Source organism: Schistocerca piceifrons, chromosome 1, assembly GCF_021461385.2.
Source record: "Schistocerca piceifrons isolate TAMUIC-IGC-003096 chromosome 1, iqSchPice1.1, whole genome shotgun sequence".
Lineage (NCBI taxonomy): Eukaryota > Metazoa > Arthropoda > Insecta > Orthoptera > Acrididae > Schistocerca > Schistocerca piceifrons.
In genome coordinates this window covers 822,770,270-822,792,236 of record NC_060138.1, presented here as the reverse complement: position 1 = coordinate 822,792,236, position 21,967 = coordinate 822,770,270, and the positions used below count along the sequence as shown (strand labels likewise).

General features: G+C 38.4%; 1 protein-coding gene across 1 annotated transcript in view; it reads right to left on the bottom strand.

The window, feature by feature from the left end:
• LOC124775407 (astacin-like) overlaps positions 1-21,967 on the bottom strand; it is an 86,714-nt gene that overhangs the window by 22,796 nt on the left and 41,951 nt on the right. The window contains exon 2 of the mRNA XM_047250243.1: positions 17,246-17,422. Coding sequence (XP_047106199.1) covers positions 17,246-17,422 — 177 coding nt within the window. The remainder of the gene's footprint in view (positions 1-17,245; positions 17,423-21,967) is intronic.

Below are 21,967 nucleotides of genomic sequence, written 5' to 3'. Positions count from 1 at the left end.
TTATAAATTGTGCTATTGCAGATTCTGTACATTTACCAGGCTTTGAAACCATGCTGGCCATTGCAGAGAAGGTTGAATTTAGTTAGATAGCTCATAAGTCTGGTTTTCATTATTGCTTCTATTACTGGAAAAGCATGACAGTAGGGCTATTGGTCTGTATTCTCAACATTTTCTGTGTCACCTTTATTGTAAACTGGTAAAATTTTGGCATGCTTCAGATAGTCAGGGAAGCAACGAGGATTCATTTATGATTTCTGTTAGTGGAGCATTGATACGATTTATGCATTTTTTCAGCACAAACATTGGGATTTCATCTAAACCTGCTGAGTTTTTGTTCTTTACTTGCTTTACAGCATTGCATACTTCCTCCTCAGTAGTTGGAAGCAATACCATTGAGTTTGCTATATGCTTCTGTATTGATTGATTAGCACTTGGAAAATTTTTCTGTAACTTCATTGCAATGCTGCTAAAGTAGATATTCACATAATTTGCTAATTCTTTCGGGTTACTTTATAAGTTTTCCTTGTTCTTGATTTGTGTGTTTGTACCTCTCTGCTTCACAGTTCCTGTTTCTTGTTTCACTACAGCCCATGTAGCTTTACTTTTATTTTTGGCTAAATTTATGAACCTATTGTTGGCTGATTTTCTTGCAGTGTTGAGTACCTTCCTGTAGATCCTTTTGTAGTTTTTGTAGTAGTGCAAAAAACTAGATCACTATTGCCCTTTTTAATGGAGTTTAGGTATTTACAAGTTTGAGCACATTTTCTAATTCCATTTATTGTTGGTGGGTGTTCAAATAGGAATTAATGCTTTGCAGAATGTTTCTTCAAATTTTAATTTAAAATCAGACATAAAATTGGAGAATGTGCTATTCACTTTAGTTTCTGTATATACTCCTTCCCAACTTTCAGGGGTTAACTTTAAGGAAAACTCTTGCAAAACTGATAGAGAGTAGACTCTTTTATATACATGCAGTTTTGATTCTTTTTTTTTTTTACACAAGATTTTACTTTTATAATCTGACATAGATGGTCAGACAGCCCCAGATTTTTAACAAGTTTATCACAGTTTTTTCTGCCTACATCTGTAGCTACATGGTCAATGGCAGATGATGAATGTGTGGTTATTCTTGTTGCACAGTTGACTAGTGATGACATGCGAAAACTACGTAGGATATTCATAAATGTGTTACTGTTGTCATCTGTTTTAGCTGTATTTCTGTTAAAGTCCCTGCACAAAATGATATTATGTTTCTGAGTCAACTCTAGTTCTAGGCTTTGTGTAAGTTTTGAAAAGAATATCTCTAAATTATCACTGGGAGAACAGTATACACATAATATAGTTAGTTTTTTGGTCATATTTATAGCAACTATCTCTATTGCTGACACTTCAAAGTCTTTGTCTACACTTAGCACGATAATATCATTTCTGACTTTAAATTGAATACCGTTCTTAACATAAATACATGATCCTTCACCTTTCATTGTGTTTCTGCAATAAGAACATGCTTGGACATATGAGGGGAAATTAATATATATGATTTCACTTTCTTTACACCAATGTTCTGTAATACAGATAACAGTGCTGTATAAGATTTGTAACTCGACTTCTAGCTGTTGCACTTTGTTTTTTACACAATGAATATTTTAATGAAGTACTGTTAGACATAATATTATTTATCTTGGTGGCTTCTTTTTCATCATATCTGCAATTAAAAAATCCGTCAGATGGGAAGGAGATATCCTTTTCCATCTATTTGCTGCCCTGTGGATGGTTGTTTCCATGTCTGCTGCTGCTCCTGCTATTGCTGGGATTTCTGCTGTTACTGTTGTCTGTGATGCGGCTGTTGATGGTAATGCTGTTGTTGGCATTTCTGCTCCAATTATTGTTTCTACTGCTGCATTTTGTGTAATTGCTGTTGGTTGTGTTTTTTATGCTGCTTTTTTTGTTGCTGGTAGCATCTGTGATGAAATGGCTACTCTGTTTTGAGTTGATACAATAATAGGCATGATGTTGTTATCTGTGTACATCATCTCAGCCATCTCATTTATTCTAGAACCTCTGAACTTTTTCCCTTGAATATTTAAATGCATACCATGCCTGGTGAAGTGTTTCCTTTCCAAGAATTTCACATCTGGGAAGTTTGTGTTTCCTTATGCTTTGCATATTTTGCGAAATTGCCTGTTGGCCTTAATAATTTCTTTGTTGACAAATGACATTTCTATTAGGTCATATCTATGTGGTATTCCAGTCACTATTACACTTTCATTTTTCACTGTATCTAGGATTTTCTGTAAGTCATGGACAGTACTTTTTAGTTCATTGCAATAGACATCATTTGCACCACCAATTATAACCAAAACCCAAGTTTCTTGTGTAATGTTATCACACAATATGTTCCTTATAACTTCATGCATAGGGGCCCCAGGTTTTACATAGCTGGTAGCTCTAAGATTTCTGTGAGATCGCGACCATGACTGTCTGAGTAAACAACTAACTTGGATTTCCTAAGATACGTATTTCTGCCTTTACTGCTTTTGGGGCAGTACTACTGCTATATTTTCATATATCAGCAGCATCTGTTAGATGGCAGTCAGTATCATTAAAGTCTTCCTTGTTTGCTTTTCGACCGTCTAGAGTGGCGAAATTGTTCTGTAGCTTTTTAGGTCTAGGCCTGCTGTAAACACTTTCTGATTCACAGTTTTTGTTTTCAAGAGGATTCCCCAATACCTACTTTAAATTCTCCAGAAATTCTACATATTTTCTAGTTGCATTTATATCACAATAAAGCTAATGTAACACATTTAGTTCGATTCCAGCACTGCACATTTCCATTGCTACTTGGAGACCGTTACACAGTTGACCACAATTCCACGAGATTCTATCAGAGTTTAATTTTACAAAACAACTTGTGTGGTACCATTTATGCATTAGTGAGCATGTTCTAACATCTTTTTCCACTATAATATCACTTGAACAACACTTTACTGATGATAATAACTCAAAATTTACAGAGCAATTTACCACAGCTTGTATATAAACCACCATCTTTACACAGAGGCATTCCATGTAACTTTTATCTAATACCATTATGAGTTTCTTCTTTATACAGTAGCATAACTGTATGCTCGTCAAGTTGTCCATGGTGTTCCAACTTATTCTTCCTTCTTATGTATTGTTTCTTTGTATTACTTTTTGATTACATTTCTATAGTCAATGCTGGTGCCACTTACCAGCCTTCACTTGTGTCTTAGACATCTTGATCAGCACAGTCAGTTTGGCACTGGTTCTTTTCAAATAGACAACAGCACTGTAAAATATGCCTATGTAAGGTGAGTCTATATTACATTCAGTCTATGTGCTCACTTTTGTGAGCCTTTTACTAAAGTTTGAATAACTGAAAATTCTGTGTATGGATCACTAATATGAATAGTTATGTTAGTATGTATAAGGGTGTTCGAAAATTTCCGTTACAAATTTCTAGGACTTGTAGAGGTGAGTGAGCACATAATATTTTGAATAGGAACACATGTCCAGAAATCTACCGTTTCTGTGCTACAGCTGTTTGAAAACATATTTGCTTGGTGGGTATGCAACAGGGTAGTCAAGGTGGGGGGTGGTTACATTGGATCGGCTAATGTCATTTGAAATCTGTCCTACCTCTCTGATCTGGTTTGAGCCTCATTCATGTGTCTCTGAGTGTCAGAGCAACATAGTTGAGTACACGTTTGCAGAATACGCCGACATAATCTTTCTGAATGGCAAAGCTCACGGCAATGAAAGAGCTGCTCATTTCCTTCGTCTAGATTGTTCTCTGCAAGGTCTGACTCCACCGCATACCCTTTTTGCTACAGTTATGCAATGGCATCGAGAAAGTTACCTTCACTGTCACAAGATACTGCGCACCTGAATTGGAAGAGGCCATACTGCACCACATTGAAGAGAACCTGCCAATGAGTACTTGAGCAGTTTCTTTGGCTATTAATTAATGGAAGTGTAAAACAAGTAATGTACTGGGTTATGCTTAATCAGTTACTTGTAAAAGTGCTTGTCTTAACCAGCACGTATTTAAATGGTTGTAGCTTGGAAAACATTGGGTTCCAATTCAAAACATTATATACTCACTCCCCTCTACAAGTAATAGAAGCTTGTAATGGGAATTTCCGAACACACTGTATATGTGTTATCATCAATTACTTAGTACACGTTATCCCAAGGCTTTTGTCTGATGATGAAATTTTGAAATGCATAATGCTTAATAAAGAACTTTGCGATCAAGACCTTTCCATATTTCAAAGTTGTAACACAGAGACATTTATGTGGTCATTCTTTCTATACTCCATTCACAATTGGAAATAAACTCTTTAACATGTGGTTCTGTGCTAAGTACACTGGCTATGCACATCACAGTGGTTTGCTGAGTCTGTGTGGGGATGTAGACCAAAGCATTGACATCATAATCACATTATTACTCATTAAAAAGCTACTGGAGACCATAGGTCACTTAAACAAAAATATTTAAAAATAATATCACTGTCTCCCATGTGAAAGCATGAGTTTTTAAAACCTTTGGAAAATATTTTTATAATTTATAAATATAAATTGCAGCCTGATTTATAGTATATGTTAAACTGTAAGCCTCATATACACTGTCCAGTCACATTAATGTGACCATCTGTTAAAACCCTAAATAACCACCTCGAGCAGTGCAGACCACTGTGAGACATGCAGAAACAGCCACTGAAGTTCTGAAAGGTACAGATAGGGGTATGGAGCCATACCGACTCCAATGCTGTGGCCAGCTGTGCTTGGTTTCGAGGCTGAGGATCCATGATGTGAAGATGTTCACATAAGTCCTTGATTGGGTTTGGCCAGGTGAGTATGGTAAACTCATCCTGGTGCTCTTCAAACTATGCACATACACTGTGAGCTGTGTGACAGGTTGCATCTTCCTCCCAGTAGATCCCATTGTACTAAGGAAAACAACTTGCATGTAGGGGCGTACATGACCCCAAGGATAGATGCATACTTGTGTTGATCCATTGTGCCTTCCAGAATGATGAGATTAGCTAGGGAATGCCACAAAAACATTCCCCCAACCATAACACTCTCTCCTCTGGCCTGCACCCTTTAGACGATTATTACAAAGCATTAACTTTAAGATGTTTCGCACTGTACATGCCAATGGTCATCTGCATGATGGGATGTAAAAGGTGATTCATCTGAAAAGAGCCTCTGTCGCACTCAGTGGATTGGTGAAAAATTACGATCTTTGTCACCAATGAACAGCAGTCAGATAGGGTGCATGAACCAGATGCCTGCTGCAGAGCCCCCTATGCAGCAGTGTTCACTGAGTGGTCATTGGTAGACCTCGGTTCATTTGGGTGGTCAGTTGCTCAACCGTTGCATGTCTATTCACTTGAATCATCATTCATGGCTGTCATCTACCATATCTCTGCTGATCGATTATGGATGCAGGACAGTGGCTGGCCCAATATTTAACAAGGAAAATTGCTGCACAGTCATGCAATTTGAGAAGTTATTTTATTTTCACAACCAGTTTTGGCAATTCAATATGCTACTTCAGGCCCTCTATGCACCTCATCTATAGATACTCAAGCATATCAATATTGGCATACTGGAGTCATCAGTTTCTGGATGTCACAAATTTGTGTTTCAACTGCTTCCTTCGAAGACTTGACATCTCAAACAGCTGTTATGAAATCTTTGAAGGAAGCACTTGAAATACGAATTCATGACATTCAGAAACTGATGGCTTCAGTGTGCCAATATTGATACATTTGAGTGTCTATACATGAGGTGTCTATGGTGTCTGAAGACGTCATATCGAATTGCTGAAACTGGCTGTGAAAATAAAATAAAATAACTTTTCAAATTCCACAGTTGTTTCACAGTTTTCCATGTCAAAAACCTGTCATCTATGGCTTGTGGTTCACCACAGTTGCCTCAGTGCTGGTTTTGGATAGTGCCATTTTGCCATCCACAGTAGACATTAATCATGGTGGTACGTGAACAGTTTACAAATGTAGCCATTTCTGTTTATAAATGTAGCCCTTGGCCCAAAATGCAATGACCATGCCATTTCGGACATCAGATAAATTGCTCTGCTTTCTGTACACCCTTCACTGCTAGTGCTGCCACCTGATATTATCGAGTAGTTACTGCATGTTGACATCGAACAGAGGTAGTGGTCACATTAGTATGACTTAACTGTACATTTTACTGACTCAGTTGAAAGATTAGAGGAAGACCAAGATGTATCATTTCCAGCTGAAACGTGCATTGTTCAAAAGAACCTCTCTTTTCAGTGTGAAATATAGCATGAACTACCAGAGGATCAACAATCTAATATGTGTGAAGTCAAACAACTGTAAAATTATTCCTGAGGTGAAATCTTAAAGATTAAAAATTAGTAAGTACTTATCAGTGGAAATACATGTAAAAGCAACTTTCAAAGAAAGTAAAAATGTAAGAAAAGATAGATTACCACTTAATGTAAAGAAGGCACATCAAGTTACAGGCAAACACAATTAAAAGACACTTATATAAAGCTTTCAGCCACAGCCTTCATCTGTAAGAGAGAGGGACACATGCGATTCACGCGCACAGGCAAGCACATATCCTGCGCACACAACCGTCAGCTCTGATATCTCGGGCCACTATGCAACTATCATGTGGGATGCAAGCAGCAGATGTAACCATCCCTGCAAGCAGCAGATGTAACCATCCCTGCAAGCAGCAGATGTAACCATCCCTGCAATGGAAGCACTTTTTTGCTGCTAATCCCTCCAACCTAAACACCCAAATTCCAACATTAAACCCTGCCTCTTCCTGTTAATATCTCCATCTAACTGTGGCCCTTCCCCCTCATACCTAACCACACGCTGGTCACCTTCCATGAATTCGTTACCTGCAACTTAGCCTTGCTGTCCTTCCCCAGGTCCCTTCCTCAGAATGTCGACCTTTCAGTAGAAGAAAGAACAGCCATGCATTAACTCAGAACAAATCCTGAACTAATCATCCTACTTGCAGACAAAGGTTCCACCACTGTTGTTATGAATCACAGTGGCTATCTGGCAGAAGGCCTCTGCCAGTTATCTGACTCCTCCACCTGCAAACTCTGCCACAGTGATCCCATTCCAGAATTCCAATACAAAGTCCAATCCCTGCTTAAGGCATTAGGATCTTTCCAGAACATCACCCCTGAATCCATTTCCCTCCTCACCTCTATGACATCCCACACACCCAACCTCTACGTGCTCCCCAAAAACCACAAACCCAACAATTCTGGATGCCCCATTGTGGCTGGAAACATTCCACATGGGAAAAATTATATATAAAAACAAAGATGAGGTGACTTACCGAACGAAAGCGCTGGCAGGTCGATAGACACACAAACAAACACAAACATACACACAAAATTCAAGCTTTTGCAAAAAACTGTTGCCTCATCAGGAAAGAGGGAAGGAGAGGGAAAGACAAAAGGTAGTGGGTTTTAAGGGAGAGGGTAAGGAGTCATTCCAATCCCGGGAGCAGAAAGACTTACCTTAGGGGGAAAAAAGGACAGGTATACACTCGCACACACACACATATCCATCCACACATACAGACACAAGCAGACATATTTGTGTCTGTATGTGTGGATGGACATGTGTGTGTGTGCGAGTGTATACCTGTCCTTTTTTTCCCCCTAAGGTAAGTCTTTCCGCTCCCAGGATTGGAATGACTCCTTACCCTCTCCCTTAAAACCCACTTCCTTTCGTTTTTCCCTCTCCTTCCCTCTTTCCTGATGAGACAACAGTTTGTTGCGAAAGCTTGAATTTTGTGTGTATGTTTGTGTTTGTTTGTGTGTATATCGACATGCCAGCGCTTTCGTTCGGTAAGTCACCTCATCTTTGTTTTTATATATATATAATCTTCATTTCTTCCTAATGTAGTCTCAGGTAGCACCTTAAGTAGGCAACGAGTTACGTAGTCGAAATATTGTGCCAGAGCGACACAAACAGCTGGCAGTAGACCCGATTATTCCACATGTCAATATTATCTGTGTTTAAATGATGAATTAAGTAAATATTTTGCTGGACAAATTATGACAGAAAATATTAAGCTTTTTTTACATTCCACAAAACAGCAATTACAGAAGTTGGAAATTGATTCTATTCAACAGTTCTGCTATAAATTTACATGATATCAGCTTTGAATATACCTGTGAATGATGTGAGCCATTTCAGAAATCTTCTCAATCAACAGAACAGATCGTCATAAATAAAACTATCTCGTGGTGATTTTCTTCAGAAAACTCACATTTTCTGTTTATGTTTCCTGCCATTTTTCACTCATACAAACAGTTATTTATTGTTCAAACAATCAATAATAGCCTGTATTTTGAGGAGTACACCTTCAGCAAGAAACAGTTTGTTGTTGTTTATTACTTCCCATGCATGTTTTGTTGTTTTGTCACCTACATTGGTGGGGATTCCTTTATTTTACATCACACTGTGTTTGGTTGTTCACATGCCTTGTGCAGCATGGGTGTTCTTATACACAGTTGATCTGCAGTACTACTAATTTACTACTAATTTACTTGCTTATTCTTCTGCCAGATTGCTCCTATTCTGCTTACTAATATTTTTCTCATTTGTTCTAAGACTTATGTGACTGCTTGTGAGATTGTGCTTCTATTGTTGTTTGGGTCCACAGCTTGTGGTCTCGCAGTCGCGTTCTCGCTTCCGGAGCATGGGGTCCCGGGTTCGATTCCCGGCGGGGCCAGGGACTTTCACCTGCCTCGAGATGACTGGGTGTTTGTGTTGTCCTCATGATTTCACCATCATTCATGAAAGTAGTGAGATTGGGCTGAGCAGAGGCTGGGAATTTGTACGGGCGTTGATAACTGTGCAGTTGAGCACCCCACAAACCAAACATCATCATCATCATATTGTTGTTTGTAGTGGTTGTAACTACTCTTATCAACTGCTTGCTCAACAGCTATTGTTACATTGTGTAATAAAACACAAATTAGACTTATGTAGTTTTAGTGGCAGTAGCTTTCAGTAATTTTCCTTTAATGGCCTTATGTACATTGTTTTAAACTATATCAATATTAAAGCTCATCACCATTACAAAATAACAAATGACAAAAACAGATTCTTGTGTGAGTAAGTGTTGTGAAGATATATCATTGTACTGAGAACAAATTAGCCGTTAGTGTCAATGAAATGACACAGGAAACTTTTAGACATTTTTCACAATGGTTGGTTGACTTCCTGTAAAATTCGAGTTTCAGTGCATGTGTAGAGAGAATGTTTAAGTAATAATTAATTATTGTTGCTTTGTTCACAGATTAAAACAAATATATAAATTTAGAAACATTGACAGTTCTCACAATGATAAAAAAAAATTTTAATGCTTACTTGGATTTCAACTCATACATAAGGAATGGGATTAAACTTTGAGAGCCTACTATATTAACTTCAGTAGAAAAATTGTAGCACTTGTGTTACTATCTGAGCTGTATGCTAACCTCAGTGATGTTATTAATCTATTTTATTGTAATAAATTACTGAAATGTGTGTATGCCCAAAACTGAATCATATTTACTTGTTGGGAATCTTTTATTGTAATTTTGTCTATTTTGCTTCTTCAGTAAGTTGGTAATAAATAGTTTGAATATGTAAGAAAAAATTCTGAATAAAGTATTAATAGTAAGAATTCAGAAAACTGAAATCAGACAGGGTGGGGGGTGGGGGGTAGAGAGGCAGAATGAATATAGTTAAATATAAATTGCTGCTGTATGTAAAAGGCAAAGCAAACCAAGAGAGGAAGAGAGATTAGTTATCTATAAATCGCTGTATGCAGGTTTTGTCATGATTTCCACAGAGAAACTGTGGTATAATTGTAAAACTGACTTATTCCACATCATAGGGAGAAGTCAAATTATGAACAAAGGTCATTGTATGTATGAAAACTAGAAGATTGAAACCCTAAGACTAATGTGATTTTCTGATCTTTATGATGTTCCTATGTGCTACACATCATCTATCTGTAGATGAATGATTACCTATTATTATTTTGATATGTTGTTGCCGCCATGGTGTGCTGTTTTATGTTCTTTTTAACAAAGAGACAGCAAGGGAAGGTGTTCATCAACTTCTGAGTGATTCAATGTTGCCTACCATGATTTTCTTTCTTGTGCAATCTCTCCATCTCAGAGTAGCACATATAGGACTACTAGAATTCCTCAATTTTTTGTTGCATATATTCCATTTTCTGGCTTCCCCTACAGTTTTTGTCCTCAGTGGATTTCTGTAGTACTTCTCTAGTAGTTCTGTGGTCTCTTTACATGTTGTCTATCATGCTGCCCCTTCTTCTAGTTCGTGTTTCGTCAGTATCTCTTTCCTACCCAATTTCATGGATAATCTTATTTCTTTACTTATTGATATATTAAATTTTCATCATCTTTCTGTAAGACTGCATGTAAAATGACAGTTTTCTTCTTTTCCAGTTTTCCAGAAGACCATAATTCACATTATACAATACTGTGGACTCGTAGATGCTAACCTTGAGGAAAGTAAGTTTGGGTTGCAGGGCAATGTAAGAACATGAGGGATAGTTTGCACTGACCATCTGACATGTCTTAGAAGATAGAATGAAGATAGATGAAGCAAGTTTTTGATAATGTTGACTGAAATTCTGAATGTAGCAGGGACAAAATACAAGGAGTGAAATGTTATCTACTGCTTGTACAGAAACTGGATTTCAGTTATAAGAATGGAAGGACATCAAAGGGAGACAACAGTTGAGAGGGGAGTGAAACAGGGGTGTAGCCTCTCCAACCTATAATTCAGTCTGCACATGGAGCAAACAACAAAGAAACCGAAGGGAAATTTGGTAATAGTTCTGAAGTTGAGGGAGATGTTACAAAAAGTTTGCTGGTGACATTGTAATGCTATCAGAGATAGCAGTGGTCTTACAAGATCAGTTGAAAAGAACGGATAGTGTCTTGAAAACACTTTATAAGATGGTCAACAAAAGTGCTTCAGGGTAATGAAATGTAGGAAAATTCTGAGACGGTTAGATTAGGAAATGAGACACAACAAGTTGTAGAAGAGCTTTGCTATTTGGGTTTTGCAGACTGGCAATACCAAGAAAAGTATTTTTGAAAAAGAAATATTTGCTAATACCCAATATTAATTTAAGTAATAGGAGTCTTTTCTGAATGTATTTTTCTGGAGGGCAGCCTTAAATGGATGTGAAATACAGATGATAAGTAAAATAGACAAGAAGAGAACAGAAGCTTTGAAAATGTTAGTAAAGGTTGTTGAAGATTAAATGGATAGGTCAGATAACTAACGAATAAGTACTGAATCAAAGTGAGGACAAAAGAGCATTATGGCACAGCTTGCGTAAAATAAAGTATCTGTTAATAGGAATACTCAATTTGGTTACAGGGGGCAGTTTGGGATGGATGGTAGTGTGGGAGGTAAACACTGCAGAAGGAGACCTAGTCTTGACTACAGGAAGTGGGTTAAAGTGGATGTAGATGCAGCAGCTATGCTGAGACGAAGAGGCTAGCACAAGATAGGCAGCCTTTGGGCTGAAGATGACAAGAACAAGAACAACAACAATTATGATGATGTGCTCCAGACCTACATTCTCTGAAATTTATTTGCCAAATTAAAGGCTGTGTTTGATACTAGTGGACTTTATTATGTTGCACTAGTCGGCATCTTATGTCAATGCATCATTTTGCTCCTGTGGTAGTAGATTTTCTTCACTTTGTCTACTACTTCTGCTTGTCATTAACCTTTTTCTTTCATATTAAGTGGTCAACAACCTGTTCATTCCATTCAGCAGATCCCATAAATTTGTCCTCAGCTTCGTAGAGGATATCAATGTCATCAGTGAATTTTATAATTGGTTTCCTTTCACCCTGGTAGTTAATCCTATGTCTCAATTTGTTTTTAATCTTTTCAGTACTTCTTTGATATAAAGGGTGAAAATAGAGGAGAAAGATTCTGTCCCTGACCTATGCTGTATTTAATCAGATTATTTCTCTGTAACTTGTCCATTTGTATTTTTCCCTTTTACTATATGACTGTATTCTACATTACCATTATTTCTTAAGGCACAGACATATACCTTTTTCCCGTGGATCTCAAACACTTTGCAACACTTTACGTTATTGTCATTTTTTCTGTTTTCTGTCTTTCCTTAGTTGCTTTAAAATTCATGGAGGTATCATAGTATGAAAGCTTTCACGACCAGATAACATATCTTCTGGTAAACCTTCCGGGATGTAAGGTCGTGGTCCATGAAACTCTTCTGTTCCTAACATTTCGTCCAGAGCTGCGCTGGATATCTTCAGACGGGGGGTGTTTCTCCTCCGGTGAGTCTTGCCGACTCATGGAGGTATGTCCTGTCTAAGCAACTAATTGAAGGCAGTTTATTTATTGTCATATGCATTTTGCTTCTTTTATTTGTGATGCATCTTCAGTGGCCTGTAATACATGTTTCTTTTTATACATATAATAAGTGTATTATGTGGTAGTTACACTATATTGTTACAAAATTTAACATAGCAATATATTGTAACTATAACATAATACATTTATTATATGTATAAAAAGAAACGTGTTACTGGCTACTGAAGATGCTTCAAAAATAAAAGAATCGAAAAGCATATGGCAATAAACAAACAGCCTTCAATTAGTTGCATAGATGGAACATACGTCCATGAAGTTTATGTTAGGTAATATTTTTTCTGGACCAATGAATCCTGTGAGATTGTCTAGATTTCTGATGAATCTAGCTTCCATTATCAAGTGTAATACCAGAACTGCCCCTCTAGTATCTTTATGATTTCTAAAGCCAAATTTATTTTCATGTAATAAGTCCTTAATTTTCATTTCCATTCCACTGTATATTATTCTAGTCACAACTTGGATGCATGAGCTGTCAAGCTGATTTATCTGTCCTTGCTATTTTTGGTATTGTGTGGTTGATGTTCTTCTTGCTGGTATGTCTCTGTTGTAACTTGGACACACAAACAACTAAGAATGTTAGTATGACTTTAATAGACAGTGGCATGCATGCTAATCATCATAATATACACTGAAGATAAGAAGATAAGGCAAATGTATGCAAGCAGTAATAACATGATAACTGAGTGCAAACATAGTGTGGCAGGGTTTAAAAAGGCACTCATGGGCTCTTTCAGAAGTTCACATGATTGCCCTTTCATGGCACGCTCTTATGCATGACAACACACTGCTAATGCACTCAGCTTCAGTCCCCTGTGTCATAGATTCAACACACAAACTTGAATGCTCATTTACTTGATGCTTCTCCTAACAAGTTTAGAAGTTCTGAGGCAATGTTTAGCCAATAATGATAGTAGTAGTAAGAAAGTGATGATTATCTACATTGTTCACTGGAGAATATGTCTCCTATTAAGAAGTGGGTGTACGTGTGTTCGTAATATTCATTTACTATTCCAGTACAACTGGAGTCAGAATTTTTATGAGCTGTCTCTTTCTTAGAGAAATTGTAGTTTTGAAATGCCTGGCAATCAGTAAACTTGCAATGTGCTGCAACCATGACTTAGTTAATGTGGTTGTTTGTCCTTGTCCCACTTGAAGCTTTGCTCCATCTCTAGCAAGCTAATCGATTATGTGTCATTATAGTCTGATCTTCCATCTATTCTTGTGCTTCATTGCCTTGTGAACTGTTAGTGCCTACAGTTATTTTGTGATATGACTTATTTCCAAGTGTGTCTCACTGTTCCTGTAGCCAAATTTTACTCTCTCTTTATATTTTATAAAATCTAAATTTCTCTGCTTTTAGGTACAGTGAATCTAGAAAACAACATATTCATAAATATGATAAGGGAAGTTCTGGCACAATGTAAATGATTCAGTAGTAAAGAAGATTACTCACTGAATAGTAGCAGTGTTAAGTTATCAACATGCACACAAAAAAGAATGAAAACTTTGCTAGCTTTTCAGTTGAACATACACTCCTGGAAATGGAAAAAAGGAACACATTGACACCGGTGTGTCAGACCCACCATACTTGCTCCGGACACTGCGAGAGGGCTGTACAAGCAATGATCACACGCACGGCACAGCGGACACACCAGGAACCGCGGTGTTGGCCGTCGAATGGCGCTAGCTGCGCAGCATTTGTGCGCCGCCGCCGTCAGTGTCAGCCAGTTTGCCGTGGCATACGGAGCTCCATCGCAGTCTTTAACACTGGTAGCATGCCGCAACAGCGTGGACGTGAACCGTATGTGCAGTTGACGGACTTTGAGTGAGGGCGTATAGTGGGCATGCGGGAGGCCGGGTGGACGTACCGCCGAATTGCTCAACACGTGGGGCGTGAGGTCTCCACAGTACATCGATGTTGTCGCCAGTGGTCGGCGGAAGGTGCACGTGCCCGTCGACCTGGGACCGGACCGCAGCGACGCACGGATGCACGCCAAGACCGTAGGATCCTACGCAGTGCCGTAGGGGACCGCACCGCCACTTCCCAGCAAATTAGGGACACTGTTGCTCCTGGGGTATCGGCGAGGACCATTCGCAACCGTCTCCATGAAGCTGGGCTACGGTCCCGCACACCGTTAGGCCGTCTTCCGCTCACGCCCCAACATCGTGCAGCCCGTCTCCAGTGGTGTCGCGACAGGCGTGAATGGAGGGACAAATGGAGACGTGTCGTCTTCAGCGATGAGAGTCGCTTCTGCCTTGGTGCCAATGATGATCGTATGCGTGTTTGGCGCCGTGCAGGTGAGCGCCACAATCAGGACTGCATACGACCGAGGCACACAGGGCCAACACCCGGCATCATGGTGTGGGGAGCGATCTCCTACACTGGCCGTACACCACTGGTGATCGTCGAGGGGACACTGAATAGTGCACGGTACATCCAAACCGTCATCGAACCCATCGTTCTACCATTCCTAGACCGGCAAGGGAACTTGCTGTTCCAACAGGACAATGCACGTCCGCATGTATCCCGTGCCACCCAACGTGCTCTAGAAGGTGTAAGTCAACTACCCTGGCCAGCAAGATCTCCGGATCTGTCCCCCATTGAGCATGTTTGGGACTGGATGAAGCGTCGTCTCACGCGGTCTGCACGTCCAGCACGAACGCTGGTCCAACTGAGGCGCCAGGTGGAAATGGCATGGCAAGCCGTTCCACAGGACTACATCCAGCATCTCTACGATCGTCTCCGTGGGAGAATAGCAGCCTGCATTGCTGCGAAAGGTGGATATACACTGTACTAGTGCCGACATTGTGCATGCTCTGTTGCCTGTGTCTATGTGCCTGTGGTTCTGTCAGTGTGATCATGTGATGTATCTGACCCCAGGAATGTGTCAATAAAGTTTCCCCTTCCTGGGACAATGAATTCACGGTGTTCTTATTTCAATTTCCAGGAGTGTATAATGCTGAGACTGAAGTTTGGCAGGTACACTATGGTGAGCAGTTGTATAAGCTGAGGTGGGTGGAGGGACAAATAGAGTAGGAAGTGTGAGAAGGGATTGGGGAGGGGTAACTGTCAGCTTGGAAGGAGGCAACAGATGTGCAGTACATGATTGTGGTGGTGGTGATGATGATGATGGAGATGCAGACTGGAAGAGGGTAACAGGGCAGAGGAAGGGGTGATCAACTCTTGTACTGGCCACAGTTTTATAGTGGACATTCATTCTGTTGGTTGATGGTTGTGCCAATATAAAATGCTGTGCAGAAATTGCAGCAGTGCTGGTATATGGCATTGCTATTTTGCCAAGTGGCCCTGTGTCTGATGTGACAGGACTAGAGTAGGATGTCCTGGTAGATGAATAGGGAAGGTCTTGCATCTGGATCATCCACAGGTGTATGATCTCTGTGACGAGAATATGAGATAGGGACCAGGATGCTGTGTGGGCTGGGTGGGTCACAGAATTCCACTGTAGGAGCATGGGACAGATCAGGGATAGGATGTACCTCATTTCTGGGTATGATCATGGATAGTCAGGACATGGTTCAGTTGCTCCAGCCCAGGATGATATTGGGAGACAAGAAGGTGTTCCTTTGCAGCTGTTTTTCTGGAATGGATGGGAGGGTTAGGGGTGTGTGAGGATATGGCACAAGAAATCTATTTGCACGGTTTTGAGAGATAGTGACTGTCTATGAAAGCCTTTGTGATGCCTTCAGCATACTGGGCAAGGGAATTCTTGCCACTGAAAATATGGAATCCATGGATGGAAGCTGTCCTTGCAATACATTCTTCACTCCTGTATTCCTCCTGACCTCAATCTCCACTGATCCACTGCACCCACATCCTCTACCCAACACTTTCCCCTTACCCTGTCCTGTCACCCACTTCCAGTCCATCACTCCATATCATCGTCATTGTGTGTTGCACGAACTCACAGGCATCCTGTACATTGTCATATTCCTATCTTGTGCACCAGCTGCCTCTCCTTCCCTCAATCCAATTCTGCACACCTGATGCCTCATGTTAAACAAATATGAATTAAAATTTTGTTTGGTCCTTGTTGTAATGTTCAGCTTTTTTATCCTCAAAGAAGTGTTATGGATGCATATTAATTATATACTTTTCATTCTTTGATAGGTAAATAGTTCTAGCACATTCTAAACTGGTGATCATATATGTCCCCCCAAGACATTATTCACACATTGTGGATTCCTAACTACATTGACCTATCCAGTTGACTAAGTCATGCCAGCAACCACTATTGACACAACATACAACAATTTGCAGACTTTGGTCATATAGAAGACAATTTCATGTGTTACTGAGATGTACTATAACATTTACATTAGTTTGTAGATGGCAATCAGTCAGTATCACATGTGCTGTGTGATTTGCTGTCACTTTAATCTGAAGTGTTAGAAACATTGATTTCTGAATCTGACGTTTGACTGCTTCTCGTAGGAGCTTTGAGAAGCTTAAAACATAATTTACATATGTTATATGTATTCATTCTTGCAGCTAACTGGATCATAGTTTCTTTGAATCAATCACATAAAGCATAAATGCCCATTCATTTGCCTCTCAACTACTGAAAGAAGAAGAGAAAAATTTCTTATGATTTGTAATAATCACCCACTTCACATTGTATGTATTCATTGGTTAGAAAGTAGTCCATACATCCTACAGCACATTGGGCTGATGTGTTTATAGATGTAGTGTATACAAATTGACAGAAATTTTGCTGACTTACAAAAGTGGTCTTTGGCTATATAGTATGGAACAACTCCATTGGGCCAGTATTTGTCTTCATCCCGAATGACATTTCTCAAATCATCTACCTTTGCTATCATGATATCACCTTCGAGCAGCCCACTTGCTTCCCAGGGATTTTCTTCATTATCTGGTGACCATAATGACAGGTCTGCACCTGAAAGAAATTAAAAAATATCATTGAAATTAAATAATATGGATATGTAGTAGTAGCTGTATGTGAAGTGAACTAACATAGGAGAAATATATCATCATTCTTACTGTCTACTTGTACCAAAACAAAAAGTACTCTAACGTGAGAAATGACTGATCAACTCATTCATAAGCTGGATTAATACCTACTTAATTCACTTCATAGAGAAGTAAATCAAAGGAATACAGTTTCTATAACTTGATCTCATGCTAAAGCAGAGATTATTGTCTTAATTTTTTTCATGCACATGAAATTGTGACAGTCTTCTTATATTTTATTTCTCTACAGATTACAAGATACAGTGACTCAGCAATAGTTCATAAAATGTAATCAAACAAAAATGAGGGTGTTAATTTTTGGTAACAGTTGAACTTTGGTGTATAAAAGAGAAAATGCTATACCAGGAAATATCTATAAATGATCTCACATGTGCATGACAGCTATCAAAGTATGTGTCTAGAAAATAATTTTCAAATAGGAAATATGAGTATGGCTGAAGATCAGAACCATTAGTGATTTGTGATGACTGCTGCGTAAATACTTTGTTGTTTTATTTTTTTTATTTTATTTATTTATTTATTCATCCGTGGAACAATAAATATCGTATGGATGTCATCAGTTTACAACACATGAGCACACATTTACATTTACAATGAAACAGGTTTCTCATATTTTGTGTAGTTTTTATAACTAGTCATACACACATTTATAATTACATAATATTTTGGTGATAATGTCATACGTTGCTAATAATCTACATCTATGTTAAATATTCTTTTACAGTATAACAACTTTTACTTACTAAAAAGGTTTTAAGCTTTGGTCTGAAAGTGAGGGGCTCATTTATTTCTTTAATTTCTTGTGGTAATTTGTTATACAGTTTTATCCCATTATAAAATATACTTTTTTGCGTCTTTGCCTTGTTCTTTCTATCTAGATGGAGGTGGTGACAAGCTCTTGTTTCATGCTCATGTATTAGGCTGTTTGTGTTGTACATGTTGAGATTTTTCTTAATGAACATTATGTTCTGAAAGATATACTCACAAGAAACAGTTAGAACGCCTAGCTTTCTAAATAATTCTAGACAGTGGGCCCTGTTGTTGCTGTTTGTTATTATCCTTATGGCCCTTTTTTGTACTTTGAACACAGTTTGTATGTTACTGGCACTTGTTCCCCAAAACATGATCTCATAGCTGAGGACTGAGTGTAGATATCCATAATATGTTATTTTTAAGACGGGTATTATTGCATACCGGTGCAAGGATTCTAAGAGCACTGTGGATAATTTCTTTGCCAAAATGTTGACATGGTTTGTCCATTTCAGCTGGCTGTCTACATTCATCCCTAAGAATTTGGTACTTGTTACACATTTTAGTTCATTATTATTAACTTTTATTCTAGTGGCATTGTGTTTTTTGTTCAATTGGAAGTTAATATAGTTAGTTTTCTTTACATTTAGGGTTACTTTATTTTTTAATGACCAGTTGTCAACATCATTGAGAGCCTTGTTTGCTCTTTCTGACAGTTGTGTTGGATTTTCACCTGTTATTACTGTGTTGCTGTCATCAGCAAAAAGTATTTTTTCTCCATGTCTGATACTTTGTGGGAAGTCGTTAATGTATATAAGAAACAATATTGGGCCTAATACACTTCCCTGTGGGACACCTATATTCACATTTTCTGGGTCAGGTGTTTTATAAGGGAATTGTTTGAAACTTGTGATACCTCAACTCGTTGAACTCTGTTTTCCAAGTATGATTTGAACCACTTCTTTGTCACACCTCTTATTCCTATTTGCCCTAATTTATGAAGTAAGATTTTGTGGTCAACTGTATCAAAGGCCTTGGACAAGTCTAAAAAGATACCACTTACATTTTCACCTTTGTCCAGTGCTTCTAAAATTACTTTAGTGAACTGTGCTATAGCAGATTGTGTGCCTTTTCCGGGCCTAAAACCAAATTCGTCATTGGAAAGAAGATTATATTTATTCAGGTAATTTAGCAGTCTCTTTTTGACGAGTATTTCTATTATTTTAGAAATGATAGACAGTATAGAGATCGGCCTGTAGTTCTCTACATTTTCCACATCTCCGTTTTTAAGGATAGGTATAACTTTTGCTTGTTTTAGGTACTCCGGAAAGTATCGAGATTCGAAAGATTCATTAATTTTGTCTGTTAAAGGGCCCTTTATGAAGTCTATACAATCTTTAATTACGCAGACTGGGATTTCATCAAGCCCTACTGAAGTTGTTGGGCAGAACGGTAATAACATTTTTTTGTGTGTCATCCATTTAAAAAAGTGAGGATAATATCATCCTAAATGTGATAATGAAAACTTGTAGATGCAGTACAAACAAGGGAAATAATAAAGATTACCACCTGCCATACAGGTGAGCCATGAAGAGATGCATAAACAAAACTGAACTCGCAGTTAGATTTTCAAACAATGTCCTCCTTCAGAGCTAACAAGCAAACAATACGCATATACACATGCATTGCATGTGTGCATTGTTCTGGCACTGCAGCCAAATTGGTATGTTAGTCAAATAGCAATCGTAAAACTCAGCAACAACTCAAGTTGCGCATGTTAGAACAATAAACAACAAAGCCAGCATCATGTTTAGAAATAATCTACAATAGGAACTAGTGGAAGAAGTCTGCCGTGAAGACACTATGGGTAATGTGTGCACATGCGGTAATGTGCTCCCAGCCACTATGATTTATGTACCAGTGTTTGTGTCAAGATTGGGAGTGTGACCCTTTCTAAGCATAGCTGCATGTCTTTGCTGAAGGTGCACATCAAAATTTTGACTGCTTATGACTAATGCATTACTTACAGGTCCTGTATGATTTTTGAAGAGGCCTCAAAAAGGTGAAACATATCTATAAACTGTATACTGTTTTTGCAACCTACAATGTTTTTTCCTAATGAAAATATATCACAGTTGCTGCACCATGGACAAAGAGGGGGACAATTTATATAAGAAATTTAACTTAAACCTGTTTCTCAAACACTTTAAAGCTAGCTTCCCCCAGAGACTAATCAAAGCCAAATCAAATGTAAGCAGTTGAAAAGATTGATGTGCACAGTCAATTAACAGATCAAACAATAAAACAAAAACCACATGGAAAATCTGAAACAAACAGGGGCAGAAAATTAGAACAGTCAGGAGAAGCAGACTTCACAAAAAATTAGGCAAACCATAACAATCTGAAAAGTGCATCTTCCGAATTCAATAAAGTTTTCCTAGCAGTAGGAACACAAAACACTGATCCTCCCTCAGAAGCCATAAAACTACTTAATTTTACCCACATACACCAGTAATAACACTGCAACTCCACAACACCAAATGAGGTTAAAATAATCGTCAGATCGCTGAAAACACCAGCTCTTGGGTAAAATGGAATGTCAACCAGAGCACTGTAATTTGATCTCCTAATTAGCAACACATTGTGCTATTTGTGAACCGGTCTATGGAAACTGGGGGATTTTCTTACAGATTAATACATGCTACAGTTGTACCAATACGCAGAGATGGGGAGAGACCTGTAATATCGCACTATTGGTCTATCTCTCTGTTGCCAGTTATTTGAAAAATGTTTGAGATGATAGTCTACAATGAGCTATGTGATCACCTAACACGAAATGGCTCACTGAAAACCTTCCAGTTCAGCTTTTGGAAAGGGCTCTCCTCAGAGGGAACTACATTTAGCCTGACAAAAGAAATTGTAGATGAACTGAACTGTAGAAGGCATCCTGTAGGGATTTTATGTGATCTCACTAAAGCTCTTGACTGTGTAAAACAGAACATATTAATACAGAAACTACCACACTGTGACATTTATTTATTTATTCTGCTTTGGTCATGCAACAACTTGTAAAAATGTAGGACAAGTCAATAACAAATACAGAAAGATAAAGATTATATGTAATGACAATAATTAACAGAATTTATTCAAAGTTGACTGCTTTGGATAAGTGGATGAGTTTAATGTAAATGTAAATGGATATGCTAGTACAACAACATCATACATACAGTTTGTGTGACTTATCACACACGTGACTGCTGTAATATGTCTGGTTATTGCATATTATAATATTCCACTTAAATGGGTGAGGGATTCATTTACAAGTAGTAGTTGTTAGGGGAGGGGGGGCGGTGGTTATATGAATGTGTGCTTCTATGAAGGTCTTTTTTATGATAGGTTGATGTCCTGGCATAGAGGACATAACTGTTATTGCCCTTTCTTGCTCTCTGACTGTGCACTGAGCTCTTTTGCTGATATGCATGGGAGGTCCCTAAATATTCTCTCATGAAGATTATTGTTTTAGATACATACAGGCATGGAAGGTTCAGCATTTTTAAGGATACAGTGTACTTTTCTGGCTCAATATTATGTAAAAATCAACACCTATTTCTTTCAGGCACTGTTTATAATGTATATGTTTTACAGATTTTTTTGTTGATATCAGGTAATGCAGCACACTTTCTAAGCAAATTAGAAATAT